The 21,612-nt window shown below is 38.4% G+C and overlaps 1 protein-coding gene across 1 annotated transcript; it reads right to left on the bottom strand.

Moving 5' to 3' along the window:
- Nucleotides 1–11,400: 11,400 nt before the first annotated feature.
- On the bottom strand, nt 11,401–19,808 carry LOC133871339 (plasma membrane ATPase 4-like). Its single transcript, XM_062308767.1, has 16 exons — nt 19,596–19,808; nt 16,794–16,913; nt 16,455–16,691; nt 15,252–16,013; nt 15,001–15,123; nt 14,794–14,898; nt 14,552–14,696; nt 14,294–14,458; nt 13,937–14,175; nt 13,811–13,843; nt 13,644–13,725; nt 13,371–13,531; nt 13,084–13,257; nt 12,344–12,526; nt 12,084–12,265; nt 11,401–11,939 (listed from the first exon to the last, which is right to left on the bottom strand). Exons 1-16 carry the CDS (start codon nt 19,635–19,637, stop codon nt 11,843–11,845), a joined length of 2,850 nt encoding a protein of 949 aa, XP_062164751.1. The 5' UTR covers nt 19,638–19,808; the 3' UTR covers nt 11,401–11,842.
- Nucleotides 19,809–21,612: the final 1,804 nt, after the last annotated feature.

Here is a 21,612-nt window from a genome sequence, read left to right as displayed (position 1 = left end):
AAATTTGGCGATGTAAGAAACCCACTGTAAAGTATTTCAAAACTTTTGGAAGTAAATGCTATATCCTTCGTGATAGGGAGAATCTTGGGAAGTTTGATTCCAAGAGTGATGAAGGTATATTCCTGGGATACTCCACAAACAGTCGTGCCTACAGGGTCTTCAATAAAAGGACAGAGACTGTGATGGAATCCATAAACGTGGTTGTTGATGATGAAGAAGATGAGAGACAAAGCAACAGTAAAGAAAGTCAGCTCAATACAGTGGAGCCAGATCAAGCAAATTGTACTAAGTCTTCTCCGAACATGTCTCCGGAAAAATCTCCCTCTCCCACCGCTTCGGACATCACCTCTTGTACTTCCGAAGATGAGGATATTTATGCTAATCTGCCTAAGCAAACATGGGTAAAGCACAATCATCCTCCTCAGCAGCTCCTCGGAACCATAAATGAAGGGCATAGGCTAAGAAGTAGGGTCATTCAGCCCAACAGTGAAGTAGCCAATCAAGTTTCCTACAGCTGCTACCTTGCTCAATCAGAACCCAAGAAAGTTGATGAAGCTCTACAGGATGAAGGATGGGTGTCTGCCATGCATGATGAGCTCCATCAATTCACTAGAAATGATGTTTGGACCTTGGTTCCCCGTCCTGCTGAACAGAACATCATTGGCACTAAGTGGATCTTCAAGAATAAAACAAATGAGCATGGCACTGTGGTCAAGAACAAAGCTCGCCTTGTCGCTCAGGGATATACTCAGATAGAGAGAATAGACTTCGATGAAACCTTTGCTCTAGTTGCTAGGTTAGAATCCATCAGAATTCTTCTCTCCATTGCTTGTCATCTTGGGTTCAAGCTATACCAAATGGACGTAAATAGTGCTTTTCTGAACGGTATTCTTCAAGAAGAAGTTTATGTAGAGCAACCAAAGGGCTTTCAAGACCTTCATCATCCCCATCATGTGTACAAACTGAAGAAGGCATTATATGGGCTTAAGTAGGCCCCTTGAGCATGGTATGAGCGTCTCACCACTTATCTCCTAGCTAAAGGGTTCACAAGGGGACAAGCTGATTGAACCCTGTTTATCAGGCAACAAGGTACTCACAAACTCATTGCTCAAATTTATGTTGATGACATCATTTTTGGAGCTACTTTAGACTCTCTTGCCCATGAGTTCTCTGAGGAAATGAAGCAGGAATTTGAGATGAGCATGATTGGAGAGCTGAACTACTTTCTTGGCCTTCAAGTCAAGGAAACTACTGAAGGCATTTTCATCTCTCAGTCAAAATATGCTAAAGATCTAGTCAAGGGGTTTGGTTTGGATGGGAAGAGTTGTGCCCGTACTCCCATGAGTACCAGTGTCAAGATTAGTAGTGATCTTGCAGGCAAATCTGTTGATCCATCCCTTTACAAGAGTATGATAGGGAGCCTCATGTATCTTACAGCCAGCCGACCAGACATTGCTTTCAGTGTGGGAGTATGTGCTCATTTTCAGGCCAATCCTAAGGAATCTCACCTCACTACAGTAAAGAGTATCATCAGATATGTCAATGATACTCTTTCTTATGGCATTTGGTATTCTAGAGAAACAAACCTTGTTGTTGCAGGATACTCTGATGCAGATTGGGCTGGAAATGCTGATGATCGAAAGAGCACCTCGGGAGGATGTTTCTATGTGGGGAACGATCTTGTTGCATGGATGAGCAAAAAACAAGCCTTTATATCTCTCTCCACTGCTGAGGCTGAGTATATTGCTGCAGGTAGTTGCTGTACCCAATTACTGTGGATGAAGACATTGCTGGGGGACTACGGATTCTCTCAAGATACTATGATTATCAACTGTGATAATACGAGTGCTATCAATATTTCCAAGAACCCCATTCAGCATTCTCGAACCAAGCACATCAACATCAGACATCACTTCTTACGTGATCTTGTGGAATCCGAGGTAGTCTCACTCTTATTCATCCCCACTGAAAACCAATTGGCTGATATTCTTACCAAACCTCTAGATGGTAGCAGGTTTGAGTCCCTTTGAAAAGCCATTGGTGTGTGTGCCATGTCCTAGACATGATGTTCCATGCTGGGATAAGCTTCTTGCCAGCATGATGTTGTTGTTTTTTTTTTAAAAAAAAAAAAAAAAAAAAAAAAAAAAAATTGTATCAGGTTGGTCCTTTCTAAGGTATGTCAGCTCTCTCATGCGTTTCTTTCTTGGATTATTAGTTCACTATGCATTGATGAACTATTCTTACATATAGTTGAAAACACAATTTTGACATATGCAAAGGTTTTCTGCTCACTTGTTTTGATTGATAGCTTCTTTTCCTCATGCGATGAAAAATGTGCACTATCTCTGACTTCCCTATAAGGTACGTCTTTCCTTCTCTGACCTATTGTTTCTAGAAATTTTGGATAAGAGAAGAAGTTTTTTTGTTAAGATGACCAAATTGACCACATACTAGTTGAACCTAGCACCCATAAACTCTGGCATTCCTTTTAGTTTGCAGCACCGTCAGAAACAAACAGTTAATCATATGATTTTTGTGTTTTTATAGTCACTGCTTATAAGCTACATTTGCTTTATGCCTTGCCCTCTACGTGCAAGTAAAACATTTACGTTGTCCTTCATGGTACAAGTAAATCATTTAGGTGCTGCATCTCAGGGGGAGTGTATCAGATGAGGGTGGTAAGACCCTAGTGAGGTTTGACTTTTGGTCTGTCTTCCACTTATTTTCTCTCCTGTCTAAGAAAATCTGGTTGCTATTGGTCAAAATATTGAAAGTCATACCTTATGGGAAAAGGTCGCCACACACCCACATATTGAATGAGCAATAGTACTACTTTCGTTACTCGAGTTGCAAGGGAATCTGTGCCTATCTTATTCTTGTCTATCAACTGTATGTTTGTATAATTTTGACATGCCTTGTGTCTAATTTCTCAAGACAGGGATACATGCATGAGCTCTTATACTTGTGAAGGACCTATCCATGCTGTTTTTTTCTTCTTCCTTTCAGCTTGTTGTTTTTCCTTCCTTTTGTTTGTAAAACTGGTTGACTTATATTACTCTGTTTCCCGAGTCCTTCTGAGACCGTTAGGGGGAGTAATTTTTATTACAGTTGATTTTTATTACTCTGTTTTACCCTTTGTCCCTTTGTGACCAAAAAGGGGGAGTAATTTTTATTTTTGGACCGGGAATGTATTTCCAAACCGGTCAAGTGATTTTTGTCCCAAAATGGCCAAAGGGGGAGTTTGTTAGTATTTTGACCTCATTTTGTGTTTTGGACAAAATCACTTGTGTGTAAAGATGCTTCACATGGATTCTACTATTCAGAAGTGCTTCAGAGTCAGAAGATTTTCAGTTCCCTGTTAGCCGTCCGGACGATCGAGCCATCTCGTCCGGATGCCCATCTGTCACTGTTTCATCCGTCCGGACGACGTGCCATACCGTCTGGACTCCAGACAGACCAAGCATCATCCGTCCGGACGATGTGTCTCTCCGTCCGGACCCTCCACTGTGTCGAGAAGGTTCTATCCAGCTTGCATCCGTCCGGACGTTTCAGCAGCACGTCCGGACGCCTCTCAGTACTCGAACAGTCTCAGATTCTTTCCAAGTTCCAATAAAGGGAAGATCGATCAACCGTCCGGACGATGTGGTATCTCGTCCGGACGTGCGTCTCCTTAAGGCAAGAATCGCAATTCAAATATCACTGTCCGGACGTCTGACAGCTGTGGTTCGGACGCGCGTTCATCAAAGAAGGAAATTGCCGATTCGACTTCAACCGTCCAGACGACTGCCTATCATGGTCTGGACGAGCGCACATTAGATATGGAAATTGCGTGTTGAAGTTCAGCCGTCCGGACACTCATCCCCCATGGTCCGGACGCGCGAAGCCTTTTAAGGAAATTACTTGCAGCGGACGTGCGACCGTCCGGACGATGTGCCATCCCGTCCGGACGAGGCTCTTAAACAGGAAAGATTTCCCCGCGAAATTTTTGAAAAAATCTTGTCGCACAGTTGTCTGTCCGGACGGCCCATGTCCACCGTCCGGACGGCGCCCAGGTATATTTTGTCTGACGCTCATTTGAGCCCCTAGCCTATAAATAGAGGCCCCTGGGCATTGAGAACTGCAAGAATTCGGTATTGAATTCCACAAGAGCTCAGAGAAGTTCAAGATCCCTCTAAAGCCGTTTCAAGTGTGCTACGCTACAACTGAAGTCTATCTTAGTGGTCAGCTTTAAGGTAAGGAATTCCATTGAAGACCCCTTCAGGTAGGAGACCTGGTTGGGAAGCGTTCGTGTTGGGTTACACGTCAGAGAGCAAGGTACGACCACTGCATCGGTACATGTGAGTGTTACTATCTTGTATCTAGCTTTGTCTTTTGAATAGTGGAATTCTTGGGTTTGGCTACCCCGGAGTGGTTTTTCTCTTGATTGAGTTTCCACTTCGTCAACAAAAACTGTGTGTCTTTTATTTTCCATTGTGCTTAATTTTTGTTGACACTTGTTGCACACACTTTATTCTTTGAAGTCAATCTCAATTTTCATATGATATTTGTTTAATTCAGTCTAGCCCTTTCTTTGATGATAATGCTGCTAGAGAGGTGATTCTTCAAGAGGTTTTGCACGGGCAGCTTTTGTGTGAGGAAATTTTGTGGTAGCAAAAATCTAAAGAATTATGGCTTACTTGCATTGATCTCAACACCAATTTTTTCCATGCTTCCACTGCTTGTTATCGCAGGTATAACTCTGTTTCTAGTTTGAGATCTACTGATGGCTCTAGAATTACGGGTAGAGATAATATTGGTTCTCATTTGGTGAATCATTTTAGCTCTTTATTTTCTTCTACAAATCCTGTTCTAGATGATAATCTTTATGTTTTGGTGGATCCTATTATTTCTGATGATTAAAATTTTGCTTTATGTTTAATTCCTGATGAGCGTGAAATTTTCTTGGCTATCTCTGAAGTTGGCCTCAATAAAAGCCCTGGTCCAGATGGCATGACAGGGCGTTTCCACAAAACTTATTGGCAGATTGTGAAACCAAGTGTGGTATCCTCGATTCAATCTTTCTTCTGTAGGGGATTTATGCTCAAGGAATTTAATCATACAAATATAGCTCTTATTCCTAAGATTGATAATCCTTCATTGGTGAGCCATTTTAAACCTATTAGGCTTACAAACTTCAATTACAAGATTATTTCTAAGTTTTGTTAAATAGGTTCAAACCTCTTCTGCACAAAATTGTCTCTCCTATGTAATCTACTTTTCTTAAAGGTAGATCTATTCATGACAATTCGGTTCTTGCTCATGAACTCTTTCATTCTAAGAAATATAAGAGAGGAAGAGGTGGTCTGATGGCTTTGAAGTTAGATATGGAAAAAGCTTTTGATTCTATGGAATGGGAATTCTTGTTGAAAATTCTCTCCTTTTTGGGTTTCCATCCTACTTGGATTCAATGGATTGGCCAATGTATTACTACTTCTTCATCCTCAAATCTTTTGGATGGATCATTGTTTGGTAATTTTTGGCCTTCTCGTGGGTTAAGGCAAGGAGATTTGCTTTCTCTGTTTCTTTTCATTTGGGGTTCTAAGATTCTATCTAGGTTAATTTTGAGAGAAGAGAATCTTGGTTCTTTGCATGGTATAAAGATGGCGAGCTTATGTCCTCCTATATCCCATCTCTTATTTGCTGATGATGTAATGCTATTTTCTCGAGCCAATGTTCAAGAAGCTAGTTCTTTACTTAATTGTCTCTCCACTTACTCTAAGTGGTCTGGTTAGTGTATTAATTTGGCTGAATCTGTAGTTTTCTTTAGCAAAAATTGTCAAACAACTACTATTTTAGCCATCAATGTAATTCTTAATCTTCCTCCTATCATTGCTAGGGCTAAATATCTCAGAATTCCTCTATTTTTGAACCTTAATAAGAAAGATGCTTTTATTGATGTTAAAAATCGTATATGTGTGAAGATCTCTTGCTGGAAAGCTAAAGCTTATTCTTTGAACTTATGACTTGTTTTCAGTATTTTTTTTTTAGTAGTTGATATAAAAAGTTACTTAAAAGATGTCAAGTTAACTAGTATAAAATAAGTGTTAAGAGTAGCATTACTTGAATAAAAGCGCCAAATTTTTTCCTTTTTTTTTTCCCTTTTTTTTTTTTTTTTTTTTTTTTTTTTTTTTCTATTCAATATGGGGAACAGGAAAGGGAAAATAAAAACTCCAAATTTCCCTTTTAGATAGTGGATGTAGAGCCCAGAATATACTGAAAGCCCAAAGCCAGATACCCAAAGTCTGGAAGTATCCAGGCAAGCCCATACCTCATTTTAGGCCTAAGGACAAAGCACAACCTGCTCACAGGAACCTTATAAACCGGCAGCCAAATACATCCCATCGGGGTGACAATATTTCACACCTAAGTACAGTCATGTTGAAGCTGTCTCTCGTACAAGAGACCAGGCCCTAGGACGGGGACTGAGATCCCCTCAAATTCTAAAATTGGCCCTTCATTTGATCCAATGGATGAAAACTTGCCACTAACTTTGAAGCTTCCCAAGAAAAATTTGTTTCCCTCCAAAACAAAAAAAAATAAAATAAAAAAAAAATAAAAGAAAAAGAAGGAAACATTGTACGTCCGTTCCTAGCTTCAGTCCCTCAAGCTTGTTTCCCTCCAAAACAAAAAATAAAATAAAATAAAAAATAAAGGGAAAAGAAAGAAACACTATTCGTCCTTCTTCTAGCTTCAGTGTGCAAGTCTTCCTCAAGGAAACTTGAGAAAAGAGAGTTGCAGAACCCAAACCTCAAATTTGTAGGAGCATCTTCTTCGGTTCTTCAGTTCTTCCTCAAGCAAAAAATATTTCTCTGTAAGTACTCTTCTAATCTCATGTCTTTTTCTCTTATATATATATATATATATATATATATATATATATATATATATATATATATATATATATATTTCGCAGTGAGGACTTTTCACATAGAGGACTTTCTCTTTTTTGTCTTTTTGTTTTTGGTAGCTCATGAAAAGGAATCCCAAACTTAGAGATTTGTCCACTGATGGTTTGACATTGTGGACCATTTCCATGTATATATATATATTTTTTTCACAGAGGACTTTTTCACTCTTTGTCTTTTTGTTTTTGGTAGCTTAGGAAACAAACTCAAACTATTGTTTTGGACATTTTCTCGACTGATGGTCTGAAATTTGTGGTCCTTCTACAATCTTAACATAGTCCTCTCATTTCTCAAACTGGCCAAAAAAAAAAAAAAAAAAAAAAAAAAAATCTATATCTAGAATGTACTTACAAAACAAAAAACTTGAAGTATGTGGAAAATATATATGTGAAGAAAGAATGAAAGAATAAATAGGAACTGATTTTTATTTAGCATATTTTGATTTTGATTTTTTTTTTTTAAACGACAGAAATCTACTTTTACACCAAAAAGAAAAAGAACCAAAAAAAGAAAAGAAAAAAAGGATGGATGATATTGTCAGTGATTCCTCTCCCAATTTGAATATCCAAACAGATTGGACACCTCATGTTGGTATGGAATTTACCATTCTTATGTAATTTTTATAATAATTATGTAGGGACCATTTGATCAAAGTTCATTGCCCTTATCTTTTCAAGTATCAAATAATGCTTATATTAGTCAGGTAAAAATATACATTTTATTCATGCTTTGAAAACAATAATGCATCTCATAGGAGCCTTATTAAATGATAATGTGTTTTTTTTTTTTTAGGGAACTAATGAGTTAAATCTTACACCAACATCCTTTGCTAATAGCACAAATGCAACTGTGAACTTCATAAATTTTTTTGGTAAGTAACAAGCTTACGATTAGAGAGAATTTTTTATTTAGCATATTTTTATTGAGTTAATTTTAAAAATTAACTTTGACTTTGAAATATGTACAGGACATTGATTTTTCTATCGTCACTTGGAAAAATTAATCAAGTTGGTGCGGTGGTGCAAGTTTAAATGGTGGTCAAGAACTGTAATTTTTTGTTGTTTTGGTGGGTTGGCGTTCTATGTATAACATTTTTGTGTTAGAATTATGTTACTTTTGTATGAAAATGTAGTAGGAAGAACTTCTGTCTCTGGCTTAAAAATACTTGTTGGATTATGTATAGAATTTTGGTAAAGTTATTGATACTCATGGATTTATGAAGGAAATTTGGTATTTCAGATTTTCAAGCTTAGTTTATTCATATTTTGGAGCTATTTTTCTGATATGTTATGACAGTTTTTGCACATATGGTTGTGCCTATTGTTAATATAAGTTCAGTGTTGATATGTAGAACAAAGAGTCCAAGATATAAATGCTACCCTAAATCTATGGTTGAGCATTTCTATTCCAGATCATTGCTCTGCAGATGACCCGTAATCTATGGTGCCCGAAAATACAATGCTACTACTGTATGATATTATTGATTTGTTATCAATGAAGGTTTGTTTCTTGATTGTAATAGGTCTGTAAGTTCTGCATTACAGCATATTACTGCCATTTTCTTTACATAATTTCAATTCATATACAACATTGCTTTCTTTTCTTCTATATTCCCAGGGATGCATGGATTTTCACCATGACATATATAGGCTGATGACTAGATTATTTAGATGGAAGAGTGTTCCCCTGGAGAATTGGTTGGCCGTGCTGTGGGAATGTAGAAGGACTACTCATGCGCTTTGCATTTCACCTGTAAATGAGGCATTCATCATCAACTTATCAGATCATTGTGGTGAACTTTCTAAGTCTGTTGATTTCTGGATACGCTATCTGAAGGGGTCCTAGCCATTGATAGTTGGCTTCCAACAGAGTTTTTCATTTTTATTTTCGAATACCCACAGCTCTTGCAATATAAATAGTCAGTCCCACATCAGTGTTCTTTTTTTCTTCTCCTTTTTAATGAATGAATTTATATTACGCCTAAACAAAGAACAATGCACTCTAGCTGTCTAGCAGCAACCTGAAAATAATACAAGCAAAATCTGTATTTCGAGATGCGCCAAACATTCAAGATATTATTGAGTTTGAAGAAGAAACATACAGGACCAAATAGATATAACAAGAACAAACAACAAAAATACTGCAAATGACCAATTAACTGTCTACGAAATGAAATATTTCTCAATAACTTCTTTCATCTACTTTCTGCTACTTTTTGCATCGAACCCAACATATACTCATAAGAATCATGTATTCAAAAACCTCTAAAAGTTTCACTTAACGAAGTATTATAACAGCAATCAAAGGAACAACCATATACAACCAAAACAAACAAACAAACAAAAAAAAAAACCTCAATATTATTATATTAACAAAACACAGAGTCCCCGGCAACCAAACAGAGTCCAACATCGGAAATTCAAAAATCAGAAACAAAACCCGAACCCGAACCCATGGGCTCGGAATCAATCTAAATGAGATCCCCTCGCCGCCGCTCGCGGAAACCCTGCCGGATTCAATGGATGTGGTCCGGACCTATCCTGGACGGCGCAGCCCAGAGGTCTCGGGAGAGGAAGATGCTCGGGGCTCGTGCCTGTGCTGCTCGTGCTGGCGGCCCGAGGTCGGCTTCCACCCGGGAGGTCGCGTATGCTGATGCGGTTCAGCGACAGATTCTCCGGGGGGGGAAGCCCAAGCGCCTGTTAAACTCTCCGAGCTCCCCACGCTCAGGAGCTGGTTCGGCAATCGGAGCGTGCGGGCGGCCCGAGGTCAGCTTCCACCTGGGTGTGACTGATTCTCCGGAGGGGTTAAACCCATCCGACCAAAAAACCCAAACATGCGACCTTCCTCTTTGAACTTTCTGTTAATGCTCCGTTTGTTTCGGCGTAAAATGATTTCTGGAAAATGATTTCGGCATTTTCCGGTGTTTGGTAGGGGCGAAAATAATAGTCAACCGGAAAATGATTTCTGTTTGACCAAAAATGCTTAGTAAATTTCGGAAAATGATTTACGCTTTTTAAAAGCGTAAATCATTTTCCGAAGACGCCAGACGCAGTCGATCTATTTTAAACGGCACAGTCGACCTTCACGTTCAAGCAACCGACCACCATCGAAATATTGCCGGTATCGGAATCCAACATCCGTTAATGTCGCCGGAATCTGGCGACGGAATCCGGCCACCTTCGCCGGAATCCGGTCAGCAAGATTCCGGCGACCAATCTGACCGGAATCCGGCCATCTGGCCAGAGAGCCGGATTCCGGCCGGCCCTGGCCAGGGAGGCCGGTTCCCGGCCGGCCCTGGCCAGGGAGGCCGGTTCCCGGCCGGCTCTGGCCAGAACGGCCAGCTGGCCGGACGGATCTGGCCAGATCCGGCCAGCCTGCCGGGATCCGGCCTTCTGGCCAGATGGCCGGAATCCGGCCTTTTGTGCCGGAATCCGGCCACTTTCGCCGGAATTCGGCTATCTCATATTTCGACGAAACTGTCCGGATTCCGGCCTTTATCTCGAATTCTAGTTATATTAGCCGGAATCAGGTGAAAATAGTCAGAATCTAGTCGGTCAGTGACGAAATCTCGTCATCGATGATTTTTATATTATTTTACATTAATATTTTTATGTTGTAAATAAAAATTGATTTTTATAACTTAATATGATTGAATAAAAATATAAAAAAATATTTGCGATTTTCCGTACGCGCCAAACACCGGAAAATGCTTTCGACGAAAAATGGTTTCTTGAAAAATGACTTCCCTGAAACCATTTTACGACGGAAACCATTTTACGTCGAAACAAACGGAGCATAAAAGTCTTGTTTTAGGGGTATTTGGTATGTTTTAAAATTTTAGTCGGATGGGTTTAAAATTTGAATTTTGGGACGCTGCAAAGTTAGTGGCAAGTTTTGAACCATTGGATTTAATGGAGGGCCGAGATTAAAGAATTTGAGAATCTCAAATTCTTTTAGAATTTGAGGGGATCTCAGTCCCTAGGACAGACGTCGGCGAAGATTCCCACCAACGAGTACATAGTACTTGTCTGCCCTAAACGGCCTGGAGAGAGAAAGTCTCCTCTCCAACGCCATGTCACTCGTCTTGTAAAAGGTATTAGATCCTGGAGATGCCTATAAAAGGAAATCAAATATCATTTTGCAAAGGTAACAATTATTCTGTCAACTCCCCACTAACAAAATACCTGAGCTCCTTCCCTACTAATTTGATCATCAGAGGGCCTCACTAGTTAGCACCGGTGAGCCGTCTGACATTTCCTCCTCTTGTGCATATGGGGTCACGTGTTGGTCTCATACATCAACTGCGGACAAATATGGTCTTTGGATCAATTTTAGTTGCATTATAAATTCACGAGTTGCCCTCTAGATTGAGATTAAGAATAGTTAAAACAAGTACTTAACAGAGTTTTGAGTTGGAATTATATTTAAGGGCCATCACCAAGACGTGAACCTAGTCTTCAAGAAATCCAGAATTTGTACATGGCCGTAAAAAGTTCCATGTACTCTTATTCTCCCAGGTCCATCTCACATATTATGTTTACATTTGATCACTGCCATTTGATGACGGCATAAAACATGGAAAAACATTTAAAAGACAACATAGCAGCGCCAAGGCTTATGAGAAGGAAGGAAAAGCTAGAAAAACTGTGTAAAAAGTGACACTACACCGCTCCTACACCAGAGCAGGAAGAAACCAAAGACAGCCCTTTCTTCGGCACTCAAAATACGTACGGAAAAAGTAACGAAAGGAGAGTTTGTAGCACAAACATGCCATCCTATCTAGAAATGTTTAACTACTAGTTAGGCCTTCTTTTGCTCTCCCTGGTTTGTGCAAGGCATATCAAACTGCTGCATGCATGCCCTTCTCCCCCTCCAATATTTTCGTTGCTCCTGCTTCTTCAAACTGTGTAATGCTGCTGGATTGTATCAATGTCCAGCCCTTTCAGCTTCACCACCGACTCGACGTGCCCCTTGAGCGTGTGAAGCTCCCGAAGCCTATAGCCGCAAATTGAAAATGAAACATGCTTATTTACAGTGGAATATCTTATATCTAATGAGTTAAATCACAAAAGAAAGATGATCATTTTTCCTTATGTGTTTACAGATTGTACGAGGGAGCCTAACAAAATGGTGACTTACCTTGCAACCTCAGCTCGCCTCTTGGCCTGTTCAGCAATCTCAGACAGCTCTCTGTAGCTGCTCTTCTCAGGGAAGATATTATTAGTTTCTGGAGGTTGAAGGCCATGTAGGGTTCTCTGAGCAAGAGCCCATTGAGCCTCTCTTTCTTCCTTACCGTAATCTTTCTTGGTGGTGAAGGCAGTCTGTTACAATAACCAATTTTCAGTTCTCTGTAGCTGAATGCATACTTCTACTTTCAGAAACCATAAAAGAAACCAAACCTTGTTTTCCAGCAAGTTCGACCAAGCCTTCCCACTTAAGATGTAGCGGATGGTAAACTTTATTATGTCGAGTGGAATATAGAAGACAATGCTGTAAAGCCAGATGACTCCTGCCCATCCCCAACCCATTCCTTGTATCTTCGCAAAGCCCCAGTTGGCATATACAGCGATGACAGTTGCAATCTGAGAAGACCATAATCAGTATAGCTTCTTCTAACATAACACGACGTACAACTTCTGTTTCCACAGATGATTTGGTTCAAGGGAAGAGGGAGGGAAGGGAAAGGGGGTGAGGGAAAAGAGTAATTTCATTTAGTTGACTCCTATACAACTGTTAGGATGACGTGGGAGTGAAAATCTGTCATATCATTAAGTTGTATGGCAATTATATAGGAGTCTACTAAATAGTATTACTCGATAGAAAAGGAAGGAAGGAAAGGATGTTTCTTGTGTGTCCTGGCCTACAATTTCCTTTTCTTCCAAATTGGGAGGAAAAGGAGAGAGAGTGAGACAATGTTTAAACTTCATTTTTCTTATTTGAAAATGTGCCCACCATATGAATGATTTCTCTTCATTTTTTCCTTGATAACCAAACACCCAAAGAGAAAATACTTTTCCCCTTCACTCCCTTTTGTGCAGCCAATTATTAAGAAAAAGAGTTGTTGTGCTTGACCACATCTTGAAATGCTGCATTGGAAAGAGTATTGCATAAAAGTTATGCATGGCACCATTATTCTTACCAGTTGTGCAATTGCGAAAGCGGAGATTAGTAGCAGTCCAGGGCGTTCGGCATAGGACCAGCTGCGAGATCGAGTCACAAATATCAGAGCCTGGCTCACAATACTCACTTGCAAGTATAAAGCAGCCATCATTTCATTGGGGCTATCCTTTATGTGTCTTACACCAAATTTGTCCTGAAATTGCAATAATAGAAATCATATTAAACCAAAGTCCTACAAAGATAAATAAAGCCACCATCAAAGCAGATTTAAATCATTTAAGCAATAGAAATGAAGACATCTCTTACAGGGAAGAAGTTAGTTTCCTTCATTATCCAGAAGAATATAACTGTCATCAATCCCAAGTAACCTCCAAGAACAACCCCAGTAGCAAATATCTCTTTTAGTTTCCAGCTATCAGGTAGAGGAGAGGGCTTCACTCTATCCTTTGAGATTGTCATAATTGTTCCTTCGAAAGATAACAATACACGGTGTCAATACCAAACAAGCCGTGTAAGCACAAAAAATGAGAGAGAGAGTGTGTTCAATATATTTTAAAATAGCACCTACTAAGAACTCACCATCATTTAGAATGGCAATGATCAGAACCATGAAGGGAGAGAAATCAAATTTCCATATCAGAGCAATAAGCATGAAACCAAACTGCAATTAAACAGAAAAAACATGTTAATCAAAACCCATTCTCTAATAACTACTTTAGAGGTCAAAAGCATCAGTATTAACTTACCACTATACGAATGGTGATGGAGACTGCATAGATCTGCAAAAGGAAAAGTAGGGGAAGAAGCCATAAAACTTTTACTCAATGGAAAACTTATAATATGGTCAAGAAGAAAAGAAGTGAGCAACTAACAGTGTAGTTCTTCATTCTTTGGAATATGGCTCTGCTAGTTAGCACTGCACTGATAATAACACTCAACCCGGGTTCTGTGAGAACAATGTCAGAAGCACCTCTTGCCGCATCAGTTGCATCAGCAACAGCAATTCCAATATCGGCCTTCTTCAAAGCAGGGGCATCATTGACACCATCTCCAGTCATTCCACAGATGTGCTTACTCTCTTGTAACTTTTTCACAATTTCATATTTGTGCTCTATACAGTGCATGGGAAGCAGAAATTAGTGATAGAAGAAATAATTTGTCCACTAAACAAGATATTGAAGTGTCAAAATTTCTTGTTTCTGACCAGCCAGCACTCTAAAAGCACCAACCTGGAAATACTCCAGCAAACCCATCTGCCTTTTCAATCAACTCTTCAATGGGAAGGCCAGCGATGCTTTCATCCTTGTGTTGACCAAGTAAAGAAGCAGATGGGTACATGTTTGTTCCCATTCCCAGTCTTCGGCCAGTTTCCTTTGCTATGGCAAGTTGATCACCTACACATTAAAACAGTAGTACAAGTAAGCATACCTTAAGGAAGAAAAAAAAAATTGCATTTTTAGGGAAGATAAAACAGTTATTTGCATTACCAGTAATCATCTTGACATTAACACCAAGATTAAGAGCCTGTCGGATGGTTTCTGCACTGTCGTGTCTTGGAGGATCAAAGAGGGGCAACAAACCAACAAACTGCCATGCACCGCCAGGACTTTCCTTGGTTTTCTCTGGCACTACCTGCAAAAGGTAAAAAAAAATTTTTTTTTTCTTTCACTAAAATGAGGAGATGGAAGACAGTATTAGCTATTAAATCATTAAGATTTCTGGTAAAAACCTGTCTAGAAACAGCCAACGATCTAAGTCCACGTTCAGCAAACTTATCAATAATAGCAAAAGCCTTCCTCTTAAAATCCTCCTTGCAGTTGCAAAGGTCCAAGATCTGTTTACAGAAATTAATTGGTTAAGAACAGGGCTTGACTATGAAACCTTCCAAACAGTGTCTTGCAATTTTGGGCTAGCTGAACAGCAGGAACAGCATTACCTGCTCAGGGGCACCTTTGCTTGATCGGTGCCAGCTTCCATCAGCATCAACGTAAGTCAAAGCAGTTCTTTTGTCCACAGGATTGAATGGCAAGAAGTGCACCTCTCTAATACCAGCCCGAGCCTACACAGACACACATATTTCAAACATCACCATAATCGTTCACAGGTTTCTGTACAAACTTCAGAAACAGCAAACAACAAGGCTAAGGAAATGATTTTTTTTTTTTTTTTTTCCAATAATTTATATACCTCCTTAGGGTCAGCAAGCATTCCAACAATGGCAGTATCAATGGCATCCTGGTTTTCAGTCCTAGAAGCCCTTGCAGCAAGCAGGATCACATGCTCCTTATCCACGCCCTTTGCGAACACCTCAACCAAGTTTCTGTCAACACTAAGCTTGTTGAGGGTTAGTGTCCCTGTCTTGTCACTGCAAAGTACGTCCATGCCGGCCATCTCTTCGATTGCAGTCATTCGCTTGGTGATGGCACCCTGCTGAGACAGCTTGTGAGACCCAATAGCCATTGTCACCGACAACACGGTGGGCATGGCAATGGGGATGCCTCCAATCAAGAGAACCAGAAGATTGTCAATTCCATCCCTATACTTCCGTTTCTGAATCGGATACATGACTACGATCTCAATCACCATTCCAATAGCAATGGAACAAATACAGAAGTTCCCAATTGCGGTGAGCACCTTCTGGAAGTGTCCAACCTGGTTGGTGCTATCCACAAGATGTGCTGCCTTCCCAAAGAAAGTATGAACACCGGTAGCAATAACTACAGCTTCAATTTCACCTTGCTTACAAGTTGAGCCAGAGAAAATTTCATCCCCTGGATTTTTCGTCACAGGAAGTGATTCTCCGGTAAGGGCGGACTGATCAACCTTCAAAGGATCACCCTCAAGAAGACGGGCATCAGCAGGGATGATGTCTCCCAATTTGACAGTAATGATGTCACCTGGAACCAGAATTGCAGCTTCCTGCTCGGACCATTTACCATCCCTAAGCACCTACACGTAAAACACCATGAAACATGAGATAAAGCTTACACTTTTCATAGCTGAAACAGGCTCCAGCCACCTGCTTCGTTTGATTAACCATACCTATGAGATTAATAACTTATGGTCATAATATTCAACTACCCAACTCGTATAAAATTATTATCAAAGTCATTTTGTATGTTTACCAATTCATTTTTATGTCTCATAATCATGAGTATGCCTCCTCTCCTAGCAAACAAAAGCGCTGAACATTATAAAAAGCACAATCTTAATTCCTAGCTATTAAGTTCATCCATTGTGGATATATGTGACAAGGAAAAGTCACCTGAGAATAAGAGAGGCCCCAAGTATCTATAATTTTACGCTCATACTTGCAGAGAATCACCTTTCCAAACCATATTTGCTCCCTAAATTAGTGTCTACATATTTAGATTCATCATTGGTTGTTACCTTAGTTTTAGGAGCAAGACCAGCCATGAGAGCTGCAGCAGCATTCCCGGCATTGTTCTCCTCAATAAAACTGATTGTCGAATTGATAACCAGCAAGGCGAAAATACCGACAAAGTCTTGCCAATCCGGGGGCTTTCCTTCACCATTTGCCAATGCAATTGCCATTATAGCAGCAGCTTCCATGACCCATGAAAGGGGATTCCACATGAATCCCAGAAACTTGAGAAATTTGCTTTCCTGTTCATTTAAATTCAAACAGACACAAACCATCAGCGTCAGAATTTATCAACATTTTAATGAAAAGTTGAATATAGTTAATCTATTTCATTAATTAAGGACCTTTTTCTCTTCTAGTTTGTTCGGTCCAAAGATCAGAAGCCGGCTTTCTCCTTCGGCTCCGGATAAACCTTCTCTTGAACATTTCAGCTCCTCGAACACCTCCTCAATGGGAATCTTTTCCTGTACACAAAATAATTTCCAGGCAATTTGATACTCACTCCACCAACATAGATACTATATGTTGAATATCATAGATTCAACTAGCAACTGCTGTTTATTTAGCATCCCAGGAGTACTTTTATCACACGTAAAAGCTACAATTAATATATGCTTGTAAGAGTACAATATTTGAGCATCTCCAGCAATATTTAAGGCTCATCTGGGAGTGTATTTTTTTGAAAAATATTCAAAATTACAAAATATTGAGAGAATTTATTTTTTAAAATTATGTTTAAATGGTTTAGAAAACTTGAAACAAAATTAAAAAAAAAAAATTGAATAAAATCTTAAAATAATTTGAATTCTAAAAAACAGTATTTAGAAAACAAAAATCACCTAAACATGCCCTTAGTTTTTTAGCTAATAAAAAAGCATCATTTTCTACTTTACCTACTGCATTTTTAATACAAACTCCAACGACTTTTTATTCTATCTTTTTCTTTAAATATTATTTCTTATTTTTTTTTTTTTTAATTACCAAAACACAGGAGAGAGAAATGACTATGACAAAAAGAAAAAAAAAAAAAAAAAAAAAAAAAGGAAAAAAAGAGAAGTTTTTTAAAAAAAAGAATACATAAATTATAGTTGTTGTCTAATAAAAAATGTGTTCTAAAATACAGAAAAGACAAATTCCTATACCTAATTTTTGGGTCATAGTAATTAAATATACACAACTTGCAAAGAAAAAAAGTTAGAGCACAAGTTCTAAAGCAGCTTGGCAATAAGTCAACTCATTCACCTAAAAACTCAAAAAATAAAATAATAAAAAAAAAGAACGAAAAAAGAAAAGAAAAAAAAAGATACAATTGGAAAGGGCAACTTACGGGCTATGAGGGAATCATCTATCATCTGAGTGTTTAGGGTTCGTTTGACAATAGAAAAGAATATCTATTCTTTTCTATTTTTTTAAAAAATAAATTATATTTTATTTAATTTTTTCAAATTTTATGCACAAAGTCAAATTTTAAAATTCGCACAATAAATTAAAATTTTGATTTCAAAAAATCAATTTTGGATTACTCATTTCATTTGAATGGGACTGCAAATGGTTTCAACGAGTGAGTCGACCCGCCACTCGCCCAACAAATTAAACCTGAACAAAAATGGTTCGTAGACATAAAACGTTGACTCACGTGGGGACTTCTGCACATGTGAAGCGCACGTGTTGAGAGTGGGGGGTGTCGGGGCAAATTACCAATGAATCAAGGGTAAAGTGGACAAAGTGAAACGTTGAATTCAATTGATGAATCCAAGAAATAAATAGACAGATTCAGAAGGGGTTGAACGTGACATTTTTTTATTTCTTTTTATTTTACAACGAGGAAAATCAATCTTAATGTTTACCGTTGGTAGGTATTGTAAGTTAATTCCGGCTAAATCTCGAGCAAATCAAGGAATCCAATCTCCAAAGATATGAAAAGAGACGTATTTACCAAGCATATTATTATTCTTTTTCTATCGTATATATGATTTTTAAAATTGATTAAAATTTAATAATTATTCATTTCAAATCAAATTTAATAATAATTTTAAAGATCACATCAATTTTAAGAGAATAAAAAATAATCGATCATAGCATTACTCGACTAAAAAAGAAGAGAAAAAGTCTAAAGTACCATGGAGAGGTACCCGAATTTCTCTCAAAGGAACGAACGAGAGAGAGAGAGAGAGCGCCAAGAAACGAAATTTACCTTAGCGGTTGAAAAATAAATTCATATTATTTTTGTAACGTTTAGATTTAATGTTAAGTTTTTTATTTAAAGAAAAAAAAGGAGTGAAATTAAATTTAGACAATTTTAAAAAATCTATTGTAAATATTTTATTTATTTTCCAGCACATAAGCTAAATCTGAAATGAGACACAGCACCGTCACATGTTTAGATCTAGTTTCTATCGGATACATGTGAGCTGTTTTGTTGGAGGGTAAAGAGGCAGGAAAATAAAAGAAAAGTCTCAAAAACTTCTAATAATATATATAGAAAAATGATACTGTACAATTTTTGTATAATCCGAATAATTTTTTTAAAAAGTTGTGAGAAATACCTCGTGTGTGTGTGTATATATATATATATATATATATATATATATATATATATATATATATATATATATATATATAGAGAGAGAGAGAGAGAGAGAGAGAGAGAGAGAGAGAGAGAGAGAGAGAGAGAGAGAGAGAAGGGGGGGGGGGGGGGGACGTAGAAAACCAAAGGTCTGCTCTGGGAGAAATACTAGTAGCACTTAAACACTAGAGTTCTAGATTTTCATGCATGTTATGAGCTAATTAAAATCAACTTCAAAATTTTGTTTTCCTACGTGTAATCTGATCCCTAAATTTTCTCAGCAGTCAAACGGAGGCTAAGAGGAGAAAGGAAGTCAGAAACATGGAAAGATTAAAAGTTAAAACTATGACATATGCTTGGAGGCTGGAGCAGCTGCCACCCATGAGAAATAAAAGAAGGAAAACGATATGAAAAAACTGCATCTTTGGACCTTCAGTACTAGAGCACCCATAAGAAAGAAAGAAAATAAAGCGAAAAAAACAAAAAAACAAATCTGGGCATTATAAAACCCATCAAACAGATAGAAAAATAAAGAAAAAGAAGCTAGAAAGGGTGGGAAAGTGAAGGAATATATATATACCAGATCAACGGTCTCGTTCTTGATCTGCTCTAGGCCCGCCATCTTTGAGCAACGAAAACACCCAGCGAAGAAGAAAGAAAAGTGTACGTTAGTGTATCGAGGAGCACTAGAAGTCTAGAAATGGATCAAGGAGTTGTGCATTGAATGAAGAATTCTGTATCCCAAGAAAAAAGTGATGAGGCGCAGTTTCTCTTCTCTGCCCCTCTCCATATATAATATATATATATATATATATATATATATATATATATATATATATATATATATATATATATATATATATATATATATATACGCTTCTTGTGAGAGAGAAAGACTCAAAGAGAAGGAGATCGAACGTGACCCCGCCGTTTAGCTCCCACCCCAAATGGACCTGATGATTATGGTAATCATGATGGTGATGCGCTGAACCTCCCCCTGCCCACACCCAAACAGAGGGTCCCAACCTGTCCTCGTGGAGACTATCGTCTGCCACCTGCTCCCGCTACACGTATGTATGACCTCTGTTCCCGTGCAATATATACCTTATGCTATTCTCAACTTAGGGTTTTGACTTTACTTCATTGCACTGCTATTCAATTATTAAATTGTTATATATATATACTATCGACAAATAATTGAATGATGTGAAGTAAAAATTAATATTTATTAATAAAAAAATATATATTAAGAGTTGATTTTTAGGGATACGTTATTTTAATTGTATGATATTTGTATATTCGTCTACTAAATAGCATTACTCGTAGACTTCGTTTGGTACGTGAAATTAATATTCTACTAGAAAAATGAATAGTTATTACTGGAATTAAAGAAAAGTATAATGAAATAATTATTTAAATTCAAGAAATGCTACTGATACTTACAAAATCTTACAAAAGGAGGCTTACAAACTGAAGTGGTATCTTACATGAAATAAATGCTAAAATACGAAAAATGCCCTTCACTAGCCCCCCTCTCTCTATCTTTGTCTTCGGCACTCTCTCTCCCTTCTCGCCGACCGTTCTCACTTCTCGCCGGCCATTCTACCCTCTCGCCAACCGTCCATCTTTTTTGAGATCTAGTCGCCGGCCATCCATGGTCTTCGGGAACTTCAACCCCTTGTGCCCGTGCTTCCAGACACTGGGGGATCTCAAATCACCACCCCTACCGTCCACTTCCATGGCTTGTTCCCGAGCTCTAGTCGCCGGTCGACCGTCCTCGCCTCGAATCTAAAACCCCGCCTTTGGTGGATCGCAGATCTCCACGAGATCTACATTATCCAAAACCGGAGAGATAGATTTCCAGCGTGGGTTTGGTGGGTCCAGTCGGAAAACCACGCTTACCAGCGTGGTTTTGGTGGGTCGGGGTGCGTGGGTTTCCGACGATGTCGGGAGCCAGAAACCCCTGCACACCGCCGTGGGTTTGGTGGCTCGTTTCACACCGCCGATGGTTGGGGTCGGGGTCGAGGTCAGTGGTTTGTTACCGAATCTATCTCTGTTGCCGAATTTTTCTCTCGTTGGATTTTTCTCTCTCGGGACTTTTCTCTAATCTCTCTGTGTAGGAAAAAACCCATGTAGCATTTCTCAGTTATACACGAGTCTAAGTTTTTTAATTTTTTAATTTAAAATGCCGCATTGACACCACGTCAATTTGTAAGCCTCATTTTGAAAGAGTTTATAAGTACTTGTAGCATTTCTCTTCAAATTCTTTAGTTTTGTGACAACACATATACCACAATTGGAATTGAACCAAAATTACTAAAAAACCCACATAATTTCTTATTTTTCTAAAAAATTCAAATCTTTAAATTTTTTTTTAAAGAAAAAAGTTTAGTATGAAAAAATTAAAGAAAAATATGATTTTTTTAAAAAAAGCTGTCTATTCCTTCAAAGAATAACTATTACTTTGTATTTTTTAGAGGAATAGATATTTCTAAGAATATGTTCCTACCAAATAAATGAATTAGAAATAGCTGTTCCAATGAAACAGTCATTCCATTCCAATGACTTATTCCACGAACCAAACGAAATCATAATTT

Source organism: Alnus glutinosa, chromosome 6 (genome assembly GCF_958979055.1).
Source record: "Alnus glutinosa chromosome 6, dhAlnGlut1.1, whole genome shotgun sequence".
NCBI classification, from domain to species: Eukaryota; Viridiplantae; Streptophyta; class Magnoliopsida; order Fagales; family Betulaceae; genus Alnus; species Alnus glutinosa.
The sequence above is the reverse complement of the archived record's forward strand: the minus strand, read 5'-3'. Positions and strand labels throughout refer to the sequence as shown.

Excerpts from the sequence above, each read along its gene's own strand:
- LOC133871339 (XM_062308767.1), bottom strand. The coding sequence starts at position 19,637 with ATGGCGGGCCTAGAGCAGATCAAGAACGAGACCGTTGATCTG. Across the intron at positions 14,899-15,000 it reads GCAAAGGTGCCCCTGAGCAG|ATCTTGGACCTTTGCAACTG; the intron begins GTAATGCTGTTC and ends TTCTGTAAACAG. Across the intron at positions 13,258-13,370 it reads AGGAAACTAACTTCTTCCCT|GACAAATTTGGTGTAAGACA; the intron begins GTAAGAGATGTC and ends TTGCAATTTCAG.